This window comes from Corylus avellana, chromosome ca6, assembly GCF_901000735.1.
Source record: "Corylus avellana chromosome ca6, CavTom2PMs-1.0".
Taxonomy (NCBI): domain Eukaryota; kingdom Viridiplantae; phylum Streptophyta; class Magnoliopsida; order Fagales; family Betulaceae; genus Corylus; species Corylus avellana.
This window is the reverse complement of record NC_081546.1, coordinates 28,520,218-28,538,349: the sequence shown is the minus strand read 5'-3', so window position 1 is coordinate 28,538,349 and position 18,132 is coordinate 28,520,218. Positions and strand designations below refer to the sequence as shown.

At 36.0% G+C, this 18,132-nt stretch overlaps 2 protein-coding genes across 5 annotated transcripts; one reads left to right on the top strand and one right to left on the bottom strand.

Annotated features, from left to right (window-relative positions):
- Position 1: 1 nt before the first annotated feature.
- LOC132185555 (bHLH transcription factor RHL1-like) lies at positions 2-3,761 on the top strand (the record flags this gene model as incomplete). Its single annotated transcript, XM_059599318.1, has 7 exons — positions 2-484; positions 574-675; positions 757-915; positions 1,165-1,230; positions 1,936-2,001; positions 2,214-2,282; positions 2,936-3,761. Coding segments are annotated over 7 exons (1,338 nt in total), but the record flags the coding sequence as incomplete, so codon positions are not given.
- Positions 3,762-8,903: 5,142 nt separating this feature from the next.
- On the bottom strand, positions 8,904-14,048 carry LOC132184638 (cytochrome c oxidase assembly factor 6). Of its 4 annotated transcripts, none has more exons than XM_059598344.1 (4): positions 13,914-14,048; positions 13,669-13,806; positions 13,437-13,554; positions 8,904-9,019 (listed from the first exon to the last, which is right to left on the bottom strand). In XM_059598344.1, exons 1-4 carry the CDS (start codon positions 13,995-13,997, stop codon positions 8,919-8,921), a joined length of 441 nt encoding a protein of 146 aa, XP_059454327.1. In that variant the 5' UTR covers positions 13,998-14,048; the 3' UTR covers positions 8,904-8,918. The 4 variants fall into 4 exon arrangements, with proteins under 4 accessions (XP_059454327.1, XP_059454328.1, XP_059454330.1 ...); XM_059598345.1 differs by lacking the exon at positions 8,904-9,019 and adding an exon at positions 12,856-13,132; XM_059598347.1 differs by lacking the exon at positions 8,904-9,019 and adding an exon at positions 12,856-13,132 and having other exon boundaries at positions 13,479-13,554.
- Between the last annotated feature and the right edge of the window lie 4,084 nt (positions 14,049-18,132).

Sequence of the window (18,132 nt, the reverse complement as noted above, 5' to 3'; positions counted from 1 at the left end):
CCACCACCACCACCTACAACAGCAGCAGCAACCGTCGCAACAGATCCAGAGCTCCCAGATTCACCACCACTACGACCCCACCACCCACGACGACTTTCTCGAGCAAATGTTCTCCACCATGCCTCCTCCTTCCTGGGACCTCAACCCCACCAAGACCCCCTCCTGGGACCTCAAGCCCCGCGACCTCTCAGACGAAACGCCGCCGTCTAACCCCGACAACAATGTCGCTTTCCACTTCGACGACTCAGCCACCCTCGCCTCCAAGCTCCGCAACCACCAGATTAGCGGGCCCCCCAAGTCCTCGCAGTCTCCCTCTGCCACGGCTGCGGCCGCGGCTGCGATGATGCTCCAGCACCAGCTCTTGATGTCCCGTGGCGTCGCCGGCGCCGGCGCCGGAGACTCCGGGATGATTCCCATGCCCCTGTCTCTTGGGGGTTCAGACGACGTCGTTGATGGGTCCTCGCCGTTCAAAGCTCCCAATCCTGTGAGTTACTTTCGCAGAGAAAAACCGTTTGTGAGAGGTATTAATGGAAATAATTGTGAATTATGAGGGTGATTTTCTTTGTTTCGCAGGGTGGCGAGGGTTCGGTTCAAGCTCTGTATAACGGGTTCGCTGGATCTATTCACGGGTCGGGTCAGACTCAGAACCAGCCTCAGCATTTTCACCACCCTCAGGTACGTCTAATTTGACTGGTTCGATTTTTTTTTTTTTTTGGGTTTTTATTCTTCTTTTCCTTAATTTGGTTAATTTCACAGGGTGGACCGGTTCAGGGGCAGAACTACGGGGCTCCGGGTGGCGCTGTGATGAACCAAGGTCCAGCGAGTGGCTCGGCTGGGAGTGCACCGGGTCAGCCCAGGCAGAGGGTGAGGGCTCGTCGAGGACAAGCCACTGACCCACACAGCATCGCCGAAAGAGTACGGTTCCTCTGACTTTTTGGATTCTCCTTTTGCTTTCTCACCCACCCTGTTTGGTTTCCCAGAAAATGAACAAGACCAATAATTGAGACCTGGGTTATGTTCTATTTTGGTTCCTCGTTTTTTTTTTTTTGTCTTTTTTTGTGAGTTTTCTTACGTTTTCAAAGCAACCAAAGGGAAACTGATGTTGGGTTTTGTTCGTTTCTTATTCTCTCTGAAATTGTTGTGGGTGGTTTTGGTATGTGGCAGTTACGGAGGGAGAGAATCGCAGAGAGAATGAAAGCCCTGCAGGAACTCGTTCCCAATGCCAACAAGGTACAAACAAAAATAAATAAATAATAATTCTCTCTTAATTTAATTCAATTTCTTTTAATTATGTCATTAGTGTGGTGATTAATTAAAGAAATGCTGATAATGAGCCCCGTAACCGGCGGTGAGAGTGAAGTCCATGGAATATTTCTTACGATTTTGTAGGGCCATTTTGGTTATTTCCCCCCTGTAACTCTCGGTTTGGCATAGAGCAGCACTGTGTGAGAGGTTTTGATAGTGAAATAAATGCATAGTATTTTTTTTTCCCCTTATGCAACAACTTCAATGGGTCAAGTTAAGGCGTTAGACTTTGAGTTTTCATCTTAATGAGATATAAAAATAAGATTATTATTTAATTAAATGTCGTGTATCATGTTCGGATCAACCCCAATTCATTAATTTTGTATTAAGTTCGTGTTTAGTTTACGGGTAGCGTCCATGGTAACATTTTAACGATTCAATATAAACTACCAAACAAATCATTTTTGTTTTAATTAAAATGGGGAGGATCTTGATGAGTAAGTTGGTGTTGGTACTTAATTAGTTGTTCCCAAACCCAAGTTGGTACTTGGTTGTGGTATGATATATAATATTGGATAATTGAGGGCTTGTCTGATCTGGGAAGGGGTTATTTGGTTTGTTAAATATATATTTGATATGATAATATAAATGAGTGGCTAAAGTTAATGATCTGGGGTTTTGGAATGACAGACAGACAAGGCTTCAATGCTGGATGAGATCATAGACTACGTAAAATTCCTCCAGCTTCAAGTCAAAGTAAAGGCTTCTCTCTCTCTCTCTCTCTCCTTCTGTTTCTCTTGTTTATTCTGTACTGCTGTTTGTTTAATAAATGGGAAGGATTCCCCTTGGGGTTGACATTGTTTTATGAGATGTTGATAATTGTTTATATTAAGTTGTATGTATGGGGGGTTCTGAAACTAGAATTCCATTGCTGATTGCTCCCCTCTTTTATATATTTGTTTCCACAGGTTCTGAGCATGAGCAGATTGGGAGGTGCAGCTGCTGTTGCTCCCCTTGTTGCTGATATGTCACCTGAGGTATTTCAAAACCCGTTATTATTATAGAAATCGATCAATAATGCTGTGTAAGTTAAGTTCCCATCATGTCACCGATAACCAAAAGCACAAAAAGTTTTTCTCTAATTTGGGCACATTAATTTTCTGCTATGGACAAGAGAGTGCGTTGATCTAGCGTGTTTTAAGTAACTTTTTATTTTAATTATTTAAAAATAAAACAAAAGAAAAATTAAGTGTGAAGAAAAATATTACTTTGTGAAAACCACACGTTCTAAGAACATATATGAGATCGTTCAACCCAGTTTAGAAGAATTTTTTTTAAAATTAGCATCAAAATAAAAAAATAAAAAAATGAGTTGCTTTCCATAATAGGAAAAAATAGAATGAATAAAATGCTGAAAATATAGTTAAGGGTAGCACCCATTAACTATGATTAATTTAGCCCCACATCAGTAAGAGATGAAGGACTGTCTCTCTCTCTCTCTGTCGCCGACTCGCCCTCTCTCTCTCTCTCACATTCTCAATCACCACAAAACGACAAAGCAAAAGCAGCACGCGTGCCCACTTTCTGAGATTCCCCTCGCAAAACTTTTCACATTTAGTTTTCCTTTCTTTTTCTCCAAACTCTGTCCCTCCGTGCAATCATTCACAACGTTTTTTTCTTGTCTTTGTAGGGTGGTGGTGACTGTATTCAAGCTGGGGCCATGGCTCGCACCTCAAATGGCAACCAAACTGCGTCGTCTAACGACAGCCTCACCGTCACCGAGCACCAAGTGGCCAAGCTCATGGAGGAGGACATGGGCTCCGCCATGCAGTACCTGCAAGGGAAAGGCCTTTGCCTCATGCCCATCTCGCTCGCCACCGCCATTTCCACTGCCACGTGTCACTCCAGGAACCCCATGATCAACGGCGCCACCACCAACAACAACAACAACCCACTAGTGCAATCCAACGGTGAGGGGCCCTCCTCGCCCAGCATGTCCGTGTTGACCGTCCAGTCAGCCACTATGGGTAACGGCGGGGGCGAGGCTTCCGTTAAGGACGCCACCTCCGTTTCCAAGCCGTGATTTCACGGCGTTGACTGACTTTTTTTGGGTTCGCTTTAAAAAGCACTTTTTTTTAGAGAAGACAGAAGAAAAGAAAGAAAGAAAGAACCGAAAGAAGTCTACGAAAATAATGCCTCGGGGCTTGGCTATAGAGTTGCTTAACGACGCCGTATTTCCGTAGACTTTGGCTAAAGCTCTAACTTCGACACCAACACCACAACCACCCACCACCACCTCGAACGACAAACAAAATCCCCAGATGTCCCCCTTTGCTTTTTTCTTTTTTAGTTGTTGGTTTAGGTTTTCTTAATTTTATTTTATTTTGCTTTGGTTGTTTCCTTTTTATTTTTTTATTTTTCCAATGCCATTTGGCTCTATCACGTATCATGTTCTTATATATTAAGTACTTCTAATGGAAGCGTTTTTTATATAAGCTGTTAAGATGTTATTATCATGGGTTTGGATGGTTGGGATTGAGACACATGTTCGGGCCAAATTTTATTATTATATGATTAGGATTAACTTAAATAATAATTAAGGATTTGCTTATAGATAAGGGTGGTGGGTTTTGTTTTGTTTTGCTAAAGCTATTTGCTTTTGGGCTGGTTCTCTCGATTCCTCTATGCATAGAAAATTATGTGCATTGTGGATTAGAGTTTTAAGTCAACGGCGTGTCGCTTTTCTTTCCTTTGTTTATAAATTATAATAAACAAATTATGTTTAAAGTTGGCTTGTATTTTGTAGGTACGTTTGGACTTTGGCCTCATAAAAAACTTGTTAATGTTAAGGTGGTTTTATGTTTTATTAAGGGTCAGCTTGGATTTACAGTTTTAAAACGTGCGATTTAAAAAACAGGGATTTGAAAATGCGATTGTTAGAAATACAGTTAAGCATTTGATGAAATCACAGTTTGACTTTTAAAATCGTGATTTTGCTTTTAAAATGGAGCATTTTAAAAAACTACACTATTTGCTTGCTATTTGAAAACACATTCCTTTACAACAATGCACTTTCTACGATTTTGTTTAAAATTTCACTTTTAGCATATTAAATCATAGGAACGAACAGACTCAATGTGTGTTTAAAATGGATGTGATGTTCACATTATCTATAAAAATGTGTGAGAAAATAGATATCAATTTAATAGGCTCGATTAGAAGAATTTCTTCAAACTTAATTAATTTAGAGGAAAACTTTATCCTTCTTTTAAGGCTTGCTTTGTAGACTGCTTAAGTATAAATAAATTATTTTAATCATCGACATGCTTATGAACATATTGGCTTGTGGATAATTGGATAAACATCCAAGCTTCGGTTCAATGGAAACTAGCTTATTAGACTTTCCATTTACTTGGTATATATAGACTTGAGGAGACTTAAAACTGAAAAGCTTAATATTAATTAGTTTGGTAAATATTAAATTATTGCTTTTATGTTTTATGTTCATTTGATGCATTTTTTTCATGTGTTTTTTTTTTTAATTTATTTATTTTTATTTATTTATTTTTAATTTGAGTCTGGATTGATTCATGAATCAAGTCAAGTTTAAGTTAATTGGATTGATTAATGAATCAAGTTTAAATTAATTGAATTTCTAACAAACTTGAGTTTGAACATCCCATTAGTCGCTTGTCTAGCTAAGTTTAATTATTTCAATACCTAGAAAACAAGACAAAATGGAGTGGTTGACATGCCCTAGTTAGTGCACCCACCCTTGCCTCTCTATTTTGACTAATGACAAGTGAGGTTTTCTATCAAGCTTCTTACATATTAAAATGGTAGTCTACGTAACACTTATTATATTAACACTAAAAATATAAACTGTTATGTAATAGTTCATATGACACTTATTATATTTACAAATTGATATAGCAATCCACGTGACAGACTTTTCTCGGCTTCTCTCCTACTATTCCTATGCACTTGCTTTCACCGAGGAGTGAAAATGCAGTTACGATTAGCAGTTATTGGTTAAAACCGCTAACTGTAACCGCCTAGGCAGTTAAACGACAGTTAGCATAATAACCCTAATAACTACTAACCACTTTTTAAAGAAAAAAATTAATTAATTTTTTTTAAAAAAGTTACAATGATAATACCCTACTACATACGACATCATTTCTAGATTTTTATATATCTATTAATATAATATATATTATATAATACGGGTAGCGGTTTTTTTAAAACCCAAAACTGCTAACTGTAACTGCCTAAGCGATTAGTGGTTTTTCCTGATAAAAATCAATTCTGAAATAGCAACCCCTCCATTTGGAAATTCCAAAATAAAATTGTCACTTCAGTTTGTAAACTAAAAACTGTAGTATCCAAGTATTTTTCCTAACATTTTAGCATGGTTCTTGGCAATAAATGAAGGGTTTTAAAATTGGGGTTGACCAGAGAATGTGAAAGGAACAATAAAGCTAGTATGCCAAGAAAATCATTCAGCTAGTCTTGTTTCATGTGATTGAATGAATGAAGCAAAGATTATTTTGATGCCTCTGTGTTTGGAATATACACCTAGTGTTGTACCAATTAGTGTGCCATTACATGAGGGTCATGATTTGATGATTGGAAAATGAAACTTGAGAGTGATTGAGCAATAATAAATCAAATATACAAAACTAAGTGAAGACAATAATGCACAGAAGAGTTCCTTTTTTCTTTTTTCTTTTTTTCTTTTTGGTTTAACCTAAAGAAGGGAATTTCGAGAAGAATTTTTTATTACCATTTGGGCAATAAATTAAGTAAATACATAATTCTAGTGCCCACCCACCTTTGTAATCAAGCAAGAGTAATATACTGTATAAGGTGGTAGTTCAATGGTTTTAAGAAAATCTTCAAAGTGGCCAAGTATACATTAAAGTATGAGTTTGAATTTTGCAAGCGAACATGTGCTACATTGGTCACAACTAGGTAAAGTAGTCACTTGGGTCGTCCCCTCTTGCCTTTTAAATTAAAAAATAAAAAAATAAAAAATAAAAAATAAAAAAAAGAGTAAAGAGTAATGCTCTACTTGCAAGCTGCAACTATTTTACAACTCTCTTCATGTCAGGAAAAAAAAAAAACTGCACCACCCTCCTCTTGATTGGATCACTCCCAACTACCACGCAGGGGTGATCAAACCACTTGATTTGGTTGTCGTGGCCACTCCTAGCTAGCGTTTTATCTGGTGGTTGTAACTACTCCGAAGTTTGGTTGGTATCATCGCCACGAAAGAAGCTGAATATATATTATTTTTTTTTCAACTGATGCAGCAGCGTCACATTAGTAATTTTTCTGGGAAGCTGATGTGGCAGTGCCAGGTCGCACTACCACATCAGAAATTTGTAAAGTGAGTGGAAGATGATCCCATTTGCAACCCACTATAATTAAGATTAGAAGCATTAATCAAAGAAGAAACAAGAAAACACATTGTCGTGCTCATCAGGCATTCATATTCCAATACAAATGTTTCCTAGATTTTGGAGATTTTTTTTGTTTGTTTCCCTCAAGAATTTTTTGTTCTAATCACAACTCAAAACCCTATATAAATCTGTTTAGTGGGGTCTAAGGCTGCATTATTAAATTGACCACTTACACATATAAGCCTGTGATTTGCTAGTTATGGAGGTCTAAATCAATCTTTTCTTGATTGTAAACACCACTTTGACCACCCTACTTCGTGCATGCTTTATATAAAAAATTATGTGATCAGATAGAATTAAATTCTCATTTTACATAATTTAATCCACCTTAACTTGATTAATACTCCTGCTAATTAAGAAATTAAAAAGTCCCCATCAGCAATCTTAATATATAGAGTTGCGTTTGGGGAAGTATTGTTTGAATAAGGTGGTGTTTTTTGTCGGACGCAAGGTGGGGGCGGCATATATCTTTGCCTAACCATTTATTTTATCCATCAACAATTAAACAAAAGCATAGAAAACATACACACAAATTTACATACTTTTTGCAATTACCCTCTTAACTTTAAAGAGTGATAATCAATCTGTCAAATTACCATGCCTTAAATAATTTGCCATCTTCATTTTTTGTTAACTTATATGAAAATTACATCATGCGACTCGCACGTGACTCAAATTATCCATTATATATATTCCTATAGATTTTTTTTTTAAAAAGAAAACAAAAAAAACTGTGAAAGGAGACCTACAGCCAGAGACGTCTGCATGACTAGATTGTTTGTTTGTTTTTTTTTTTTTTTTTTTTAAATAAAAAAAATAAAAATTAAGGGTGTAGTTGTATTTTTGACATGTTTGATAGGAGTATAATGGATAATTTAAGTCACATTTGGGTCATGTGATGTATTTTTAGTTCAAGTTAACAAGGAATGCTAGCAGATAGGACAAAACTGAAAAGATTCAATAGTATAAGAAGATCGATCGTCACTTTTTAAAGTAAGAAATGTGAATGCAAATAGAAAGTTTGATGAGAAAAGTAAGTATGGTTTTTCCAATAAACTAATATTTAGTGAATGTTAGTAATCATGTTTCATAATTATGCGTTAGTGATATGGTATTATTGTTAGCCAAGATCTATCGTGGAATTTTACAAGATTAGAAGAGTGGGCAACGACTAATTTTGTTGGAAAGGCTAAAAACATGTGTGGGGCATAGACTCACAGCCACACTCTTCTGCGCATGAAAATCCCACATCATACTTTGTACGACCAGTGACGATGATGTCGCAAATCTTACGTGAAGTCAGGTGTGAAAGCATGGTTGTAATTTCCTTTTTCTTCCCATGGTTCCAAATTTTCCCGACCTTTGCCAATTGAGAAGGGAAAAGAAAATATTGGTTTAAAGAAAAAAAAGAAAAAAAAAAAAAGAAAAAAGAAAAAAAAGAAGAAGTAGGAATTACATGTTTTGGGGCTTTGACTTGGGTCGAGTTTTTGGATCCATTAGAGCCCGTTTGGGATTGCGTTTGAAAAATAGAGTTTTTTAGTCAAAAAGAGCTTTTGGACAAAAGCTTCATTTTTAAGTTTTTGTCAAAAGTGTTTTTGGCCATTTTTAGGTTTTTTGGACCCTTAAAAACACTTTTAATTTTTTTTACCAAACGAGTACTTTTTTTTTTTTTTTTTCAAACGGGCTTTTTGAGTGTTAAAAGCACTTTTAGGCCCCTCAAACGTAATCTCAAATAAGCCCTTAGAATTGAAACATGTATCTCTTAATAGGGCATAAGGAACACGTATCACAATCCTAATGCCCCTTAAAACCAACCTCCTAAAACTAACCACCTATTAGAAATTGGTTGATACTATTTCCCCCTATTGATTGATCGAAGAGATCATCGAATACCGATCAATCCAAACACGGGGATTATAGGGGATCCCGATCCGTGCATCGTATGTGGTTCACTGAATTGCCATTGATGATAGGAAAATATTTAAAACTAGTAACCAATTTTTAAACCTCAAGAATGATAACTCAACTAGCACTTTTACAGGACTTTTGTTACACATTGTAAGGGGTATCGCCAGGGAAAATGATCCAAATGAAATGAAGAGTATCTATTTAGTGCATTTAGAACGGTAATATTGTCCTTCTTTTTTTAGGAGTAAATTTTTTGGACAAATTTATCCTCATAATTACACTAAATGAATACTCTCAATTTCAAATGGAGACGATCCGTTTCCGCTGGCCAGATCCCAAGTGGCATAAAAGCAAACAAGGAAAGATGCACATGAAGGCTTCCCAAGATGCCATCAGGTTTGCTGCAGAGTTGAAAGGTTTTGAGAAACTACCGAGCAAAAATAAATAAATAAATAAATAATAATAATATGTAAATAAATAAATACACTAGCCAAATAAAAGATGAGACACATGTTACCCATATACAAACCAAATTTGGTGTCAAGAAGAGAATATAAACAAGAAACCACACGCAACAAGCAACTCTAAACAGAATCTAATGAACAGAACATCAATCATGGAAAAAAAAAGAAAAAAAAGTGTTTAAAATACTTTGCCAACAACTAGAAATAAAGTTTAGAAGGACAAAATTTTTTGTTCAATTGAGTGAGAGAGAATTTTTTCAACTCAGTCTATTAAATTAACATCTGTTTTTAAAACATATGATAATTATATGCTTCTAGGACATATGTCAATTTATATTAAGAATGTGCGTAAAAATCACATGCTCAAAATATATATGTTAGTTTAATCGACCAAATTGGGAGATTTTGTTACAATAGAGGAGAGAGCCATGTTACATAGTTGTCAAAAGAGAGGTCCTAACCCTAATTAAGTAGGTGAAATGTTACTTCATGTCACTGTAGATGACATCCTTAGGAACATACTGAAAGATACACTAAGTATATATTTGACAGCTGGAGACATCCATAACAATTCTATGATTGTTATATGAGTGGAAGCTACAAACTGAAATGCATACCAAATACCCTCAAATTCACCAAATGAAACTACACAATATACGCAACCCTTATTATATATCAATGTGAGAGAGACATGTACTCCACTACTTTGGGGTCTCAATGCAACATAGAACTATCTGCCTCATATAAGATATGCCAATGTATATTATTTTTTAAGCTGCTCATGGCATATATATATATATATATAGAGAGAGAGAGAGAGAGAGAGAGAGAGAGAGACAGAGAGAGAGAGAGGCACACACATGTACATGCATGTATAAGTTTATAATATTCATAAAACACAACAAATTCATCTAATTTCTCATTTCATGATATAATAGATCCATACCATCATATATATCACAAACCCAATGATCAAGATTTTATTTTAATGAAACTGACTTCTAAAAAAATAGCATAACCATGCAGTGAACAAGAGAAAATATCTGTTTTACATGCCAACACTGTTCCAACGAATTTGCTTCAGGCCTATTTCCTTGATGCTTGAACTCCTTTTAGGGGAGCTTAATTTTAAAGATCTCCTACAAGGCCCAATATATAGCAAAGAATAGGCATGCAAGAGGTATGGAACGAGGCATTTAAAAAAGAGACAAAGGACAAGGTTGCACATGTGGGCTATGGCATTATGGAGATCAGATCCAAAAACTGGTGAGGAAGGAATTAGAAGAAAATAATTAACCCAGAAATTCCAAACAGCAAAACCGCAATTTTATTTTTTTGGTAAGAATAGAACATATTATAGAGGTAAAATAGCAATAATACTTCAAAAGAACACCCAATGGAGCAATGCACTTCATCATCTGATCATTGGACACCAATCAATGATAAAGCACCCTGCACCCTCACTACTCATGCCTCAATTATGCCATCTTTCTATAAAACCTGCGATGTCTATTAACAGCACAAAAGATCCCTCATAGAGACAGGTAAAAATAAGGGCAGGTTGCAGGGTTTGAACTTTGAGCTTGAAGTAGAATTTTGTTCCCTAGCGTGAGCATCTGAGTTGGGCAATTCATATGAACCCTTAAGGTCATTGATTTTGGAAATTCTGTTTAAGTTCTCTTTCTTGACAATTTCTTAGTACTATCCTAGAAATTAAATGCGGTAAAGCATTTTCCATTGCCCTTTTTCAGCAAGGACCCCAAGAAGCTTCTGAAAAGCACATCATAAAAATTTGTAATAATAATATCATTTCTCATCACGTAATCATCTTCAATGTGTCATTGAAAAGACTAGCCTCTTAGTGGGAGTCTCCAAAACAAAACACAAAGGCACTGCTACTGTTAGGTAGAAACAGTCGATTGTCTTTTTCAATTAGTTGCATACAAAATCGCCATACCTACCTATTCAATTTGTACGGCAGCCCCCATCACCAAAAACAATGCAGAGCTCTTCATAACTTCAGAAAATGCAAGTAGCCCTTCCCTTATAAGTTCCATAACAAGCTAATAAATTTTAGTAAAACGCAGCTGTGCCTAGAAGGAATCTAGCCCACCACAACTTTAGCATCTATGTCAACAGCATCATAAGAATTAAGAGATGTTGATGATGAGGTTATATCAAATTAAACTTCATACATCCGTATGGATTTCAATTTCAAGCTCAAAAGGCAGCTGATGCTGCCTTCCTCATGTTTGCTATGGACAGGACATTCTCTTGGTCTATAATCCCAACAACAATCATTAACATGGAAAGCCTCACTCACAGGTCATATTCATAGTCTTCTCATTCTTATACATCTTAAAAAAAATAAAAACACACAACCTAACTAAAGCAGATTGTTGACGCTCAAATACATGAAATATATGCATATTTTCATTAGCACAGACCCTGTATTTGTAATCTGATCAAATACAACATTCATTCGTGTCACATTAAGTCCCCTCTTATGTCCATCTATACATGCAATTGAATTGTAAAGTATGCCTTCAGCATTCATTTTCCAAACCCAGGAATGTAAAAGAATTACAAACTAAATTAAGAAGTCATAGATTGGCGAAATAAAACTAAGGTTTGGAAAACAAGCAAACATCTCATCAAACAAAGCAATGAAAAATCAAAGGGGAAAAAAAATCAAATCTCATTCATTTCCAGCAAGGGTATAGTTTCAATAATCTCTAGAAAGTCAAGTCCAATTAACTGTTGTGGAAGATCTAATAGAAAACTGATGTCAGAGAGCCGGACGAGGGAAGACCTTCACATCCAGTTCGAAGTGCATTTGGAAGTCATTTCTTATAAACCACAAAATTAGAAAACCTCCAAACCAGAAACATGATTCCTGTGAACACACCCTTGTTCCAAAGTTCTAAATTACTGTTCTTAAAGCATCCATACTCGTTATAGCACTCAAATGAAGTGCCACTTGCTTCTTGATAATGAAGCCTCACAATGAACAAACTGACTTGCAGATAAACTGTAGAGGCTAGCCCCAGCCCCCCCCCCCACAGTGAATAAGATTGACGTCCAGATAACCAATAAAGGTCAAATGACTTATAATACTTTAACAAAAGAAATGGCTATGTAAAAGTAGAAAGGGACAGGATTTATACATCCGCACAACATACTTCAAATGGTTAAGTTTAAATAGGAAGATAGTTCTGATATATAGAGAAATATGCTGACACTTTGGTTGGTCTCCCAGATCATTTATTTCTAGGTTGAAACTCTTAGGTTAAAGCTAACCATGTCACTCGATCACTTTTACCTTCAAAAAAAAAATTTTGTTACTCTCAATTAATCACACTACTTGGAAGAGGAGAAAAAAGATTTCCATGATTGAGACCATGTTTGAAAGTCACATGCCATCATTGAAAATTTAACAAAGTGTCCCTCTTCTCCATCTACACGTCGCCACTGGCGTTGGTTCATTTGTTAATTTTGATAATGTGGCTTTAATTTCCAAGAAATAAACTGATAAAGAGAACATTTCAAAGCAAGAAAAAAAAATGGGATGACTCATTTTATAAGCATAAAACGAAAGGAATAATGTCAAAACTATGCACACAGGTATTTAACTAACTCAACAAAACTACATGATAACCGCGTGGAAAGTGGTCTTCATTCAATTTTACACTTGCCTCAATAGGTTAGTTGCACTAAAACCATGGAAGAAATGGACAATTGAAAAGGGTATACCAACTAAAAAACCATTCAAGTAAAAAATAACATCCTCAAATTCAAATGTGCTTTGTTCTTCATGGAAAAAATATATGTAGTTGGGTTCAAAATACACAACTTTCCAATTTATTTTCTAATGCCAATAACAAAGGACAGCAAGCAGTTACAGACTCCTTGTGCGGTGATATTCCTGCAAGCCTCAAAACCGTTCTAGGGTCCTTGCACTAACTTCAATACGGCATGCAAGATTCACCCAATAACAGACCATGATAATTGCTTCCATCTTCATTAGGGGCCAAGTGAAGCTTTACACCCCTGCCAAAAGTCGATAAACTCAACCTAATGATGGTAACATTCAAATACTACTACATTACTTTTTGCTCCTAAAGCTTGACTGAGTTTCTACAAGCTAAGTACCCCCAACCAACGTAAAAGCATTAATCAATCAAAATCACACAAAAAAACATGCACAAATACTTTTTTCCTTACATATAATTGACCATAAAAATTTAGATTGAAAGGCAACGCATCCTATACTTTCATCACTGTACAGCAAATCCATCTATACCCAACAAAACTAACAGCATTTCAAGAAGGCCCAGAAAGCCAAAATTCTAACTTGGGGACTTGAAAGTGTAAGGCTGTGGAAGCGTCAACGGACCTCGCCTTGAGTCCTTGTCATCTAAAAGCCTCTGCACCCTCCTGTTCCGGCAGTACTGCCTATCAAAATGTTTCACCTACCATTTTTCAAAGCCAAAACAAAGAATTTTCAAAACCAAGAAATAGGAGCCCTAAAATTTAACACAAAATCATAGGTGAATCAATGATTGAAAGAATGGGAGTTGTTTTACCCAAGAAGCCCGGCAGTGTTTCACAAACTCGGCCCTCGATCCTTTGCACTCGGATGGGTATAACAGCCCCACCGAAGCGATCTCCGTGGGTGCCTTGTTGGATTCCTTTTCCAAACACGCATAGAAGGCATCGCGAGCCTGAGTTTTGTTCCCCAAGACCAAAAGAAACAAAAGTTAAACAACAAATATGAAACAAAAGCAGAGCATGAGCACAATGAAGCAGAGGGGAAGAGAAAGAGGACCACCTTGTAGCAAGCTTGTCTGGCTTCGGAGAGCACGTCGGTGTGGACGGTGTCTGGGTTTCGCGAGGCGTACGCTTCCAGAGCCATAGCTCAGAGACAGAGAGGTGCCGCTACTGCTTTTGCTTTGGTTTCTTGAGAGTTGAGGCAAATGGTTGGACCTATGGATGAGATGGGTCATGGATCATCTCTAAATGGCCTGGTTTGGCTTGGGCTAGGCTCGGGTTCAGCCCATTGTGCTAACCCATGAAACCAGTTAGCACCTGGGCCTTACAAATGGTGGGTTCCTTGTAGCAAGTTGGGCTAACTTTGTTCTGGTCCATTATCCTCTTGGTTTCACTTATCTTTGTTATAAGCTCTTGTTCTTACTTTTATGGGTGCGTTTGGATTGCAATTTCATAAGAATAATTTGCGTTTTTAAAATATATCATAAACGTAAAGGGTCTGGAATTGTGATTTAAAAAACACTTAATTTGAAATAATAATAAAAAAAAATTTGCGATTTCTATAAGCACCAAAAAGCGCAAATTTAAACTAAAATTACAATTTCGCATAGCAAATATTTAATAATAATAAAAAAAAATTTAATATGTTTTACCAAAAAATGTAAGTTTTAAAAATGCACTTATTGAAACTGTTATCCCAAATGGACCCTAATACTTTTTTTTTTTTTTTTAAGTAACGGACCCTAATACTTACTCCAGAAAGATTGGATTCACGTAACATAATGGACAAGGATGAAATGGGGAGGAATTATTTCACAATCAAGATTCCATTTTGTTTCAGTTAATTGTGTATATAATGTCATATTATTTTAAATTTTTAAATGGCATCACAACATGTTCACCACGTGTTATCATATATACCGTTAGATGAAATAAAATAAAATCTTGACCAGAAAATGATACTTTTCCTTTAGCTCGAAATATAGAGGATGGTTGCAAGAATGTGCATAGTTTTATAAAAACTTTGTTATGTACATTTTTATTTTAATTAGGCAGTATTCTAGCATGCCAATTTTATAGAACAAAGTTTGAAAAATATTTTAGGGTTAAATTCACTTTACCTCCCTAAAGTTTCAAGGGTTTTTCAATTCGAACCCCAATATTTAAAAATTGGCAATGTACTTCCTAAATGTTTCAAAAATTTTCAATTCAGACCCTCCGTTACTAATTTCTGTCTAATTGGAGGGAAATCACCCCACGTGCGTCTCAAGTGAGATTTTGATGCCCTCTATTCCAATTTTGCCTTCATTAAAATTTATGAAATTACATAATTACCCTCATTAAAACCTATGAAATTGAAGGTAGTTACGTAATTTCATAGGTTTTAATGAAGGCAAAATTGGAATAGAGGGCATCAAAATCTCACATGAAACGCACGTTGGATGATTTCCGTCAAATTAAATAGAAATTAGTAACGGAGGGTCTGAATTGAAAATTTTTGAAACATTAAGGGGGTATATTGCCAATTTTTAAATATTGGGGTTCGAATTGAAAAACTCCTGAAACTTCAAGGGGGTAAAGTGAATTTTCCCCAATATTTTAATAAGAACCCTAGCCCTAGCCACACACCCCAAGGCCATGTCACAATTTGTAAATTTTTCCTAAAAATAAGTTTTAAATTATTTTGATCTCTATCATCATGGTGATCAAAAATAATTTTAAAAAAAACTGATTTAGGGAGTGAATTTACAGTCTAGATAGAAAATCTAGAGGCCAAAAATTCAATTCCAAGGTCCTGAAATTAAATTTTAAATTAAAGTGCATAATTTCTAAGTGTTCTAAGCAATTTTTAGGTTCGCATTGCATTGATTTTTCATGAAAAAATCCTACACATATCTACTAATTTGATTGAATTGCATGAAGTTTATGAAAATTTGTTAGAACACATGTTTAATCCCTCTAATTTTGGTTTTGGGTACTAAGGGGCGTTTGTAGCTAATTGGGCCTAAACTAGTTAAGTGTGAAGTTAAGCCCAATTGGGTGTTCTTAGGCTTTAAAAACTATAAACTAGTTAAGAGAAGGTCCATATGGGCCAATCTTGCTGATTCCCCTAATTAGAAAAGCTTAGGAATAATATTAAGAGTTTATGGAATTTTTGGAAGTTTCTAAAATAAAAATAAGTAATAAGCTTTTTTTTTTTTTGAGTCTAAAAGGAAAACGTTTTAAAATCTAGAAAGTCCCAAAATAAAATTTATTTTTGAAAAAGTAGTATTTTTTTTTCTTCAAATAAATAAACTATTTTCAGAGTTAATTTCCCAAGAAAATGGTTTGGTCGGAATTAGACCCTAAGCCTATCTCTATTTAAATAAGAATTTTGTAAGGGTGATAAGCCAAGAAAGGTTGAGGGCATGGCAGAGATTGTGTTGCACTCAACTAAGACTGTAGAGTTCTTAAAAAAAAAAAAAACTAAGACTCTAGAGGTTGCAGGCAGGAGTTGAATGATAGGTTACGATGTTGCAGGTGTAGGTACCAAGAAAAGTGGGACATGTTGCCATTCTTAGATAACATTCAGAGCATTTCCTTGCAAGATTTTTTTTTTTGTCTGCCATTGTAAACAGGGCATCCAATGACTCCAATCGAAGGTGCTGGTGCTGGTGCTGTAGGACATACAAAGGCAGAGTTGCAGATGGGGTCTGTCGAGGCTGCACTCTAAGAAATAACCCCAGCACAGATGGGAAAGGCTTCATTCCAAGTTCCATGTATCTCAATGGTTGTTTCCATCAGATTGCACCGCGGCAAAGGTTTTTTTGAGCTGTATTCGCAGATGTGTTTTTCCACTTTCACCTGCTTTGAGGAGTTTCTGACCCGTCTGGATTGGGTTAATTTGTCTAAGTTAATCTTTAGTCTCTCTATTTTTTTTTTTTTTTTTAACATATCCGTACAAGAGAGGAGAGAAATATTCGAACTAGTGATATTCGCTTCATTAAGTATGGTCATAACCAATTGAGCTAACTCTTAGAGACAAGTTAGTCTTTAGCTTTATGTGTCTGTCATCTAATCTTTTTATGCTTTAATGGAAGCTGATTTGTTAAAAAAAAACTGGCCCTCCCATGTGGTCTCTTGGTTTGTGTTTAAATCAAATAACTACCAAAAATCATAATAATTGTTAGAACAATTTTTCATGTGCCAGAGTATCAATCAAAAGCACCTATAACGAGCTTGTTGGTGTGGGCCGATAAGAATGACTATGATGTTTAAGTCAATATGTATATCAGAAATGACTTAAAAAAAAAAAAAAGAAAAAAAAGAAAGAAATAAGACAAAGTTTTGAGAGGAGATGAAAGTCTAGTTTACTTGGCTTTGAGTTTCCTTTTATAAGGGTTTGCCGCCCTCAACTACTAGGCTGAGTGATGGACAAGAAATACAGCAAAAAAAATGGATAAATATTCCTTATATTGTGAGACTATCAACAAATCAAATAAATCTTCTTAAAAACACTAGATGCTATCTAGGAATTAAAGGAAAACAACGAAGAAACTCAACTCTGAGTATTCTTATTGATGAAAACCAAATAATAATTCAAAGCTACATTTTCAGGGCTCTAAGCATCTATTTATAGCCCCAAAACTCCTAACTATAAGAGAACTACGAATTGAAATCGGATTTGAAAAGCTACGTAGGCTGTCCTGACGGGACATACCCTTGTTTGGACGAAACCCTTAACAAATGAAAACTACGGCTTTGAAACTACGGCTACAAAAACAACTAAAAATAAAACTACGGTTACGGAAGACAACTGGCCGTCCGTACGGACCTATTGAAACTCATCTCCGAAACGGAAAAGGAAATCTAAACCGACTAGGAAACTGAAACATAATATAGGCCGTTCGGACGGAGAGCAGGCATGTCCGGACGGGATGAAGGTCAATCCAGACGGTGACTCCTAAGGCTGTATTGACTGCCTCTTTGCTCATGTCTGAGCTCTTGTCTTGACTCCTCTGAGCGTTTTCACACTCCTATCTGCTTGGGTCTTCTTCATGTAATCCCAAAGAATGTGGTCTACATCAACTACTTATTGTTGCTTCATCCACATGGTGGTCAAGATTGAGGGCTCACAAGGTGGTTAACTGGTTATGAAGATTGTCCCAGTGGTAAGTGTTAGAATATATTATTTCCTTTATTAGAATATTTTATATTTCCGTTATTTAATTTGTAATGTAGGGTTTATTTCTTTCCTTATGTATTTTAGGGTTTAATTTGGGTTTCTTGGTCACTACTCA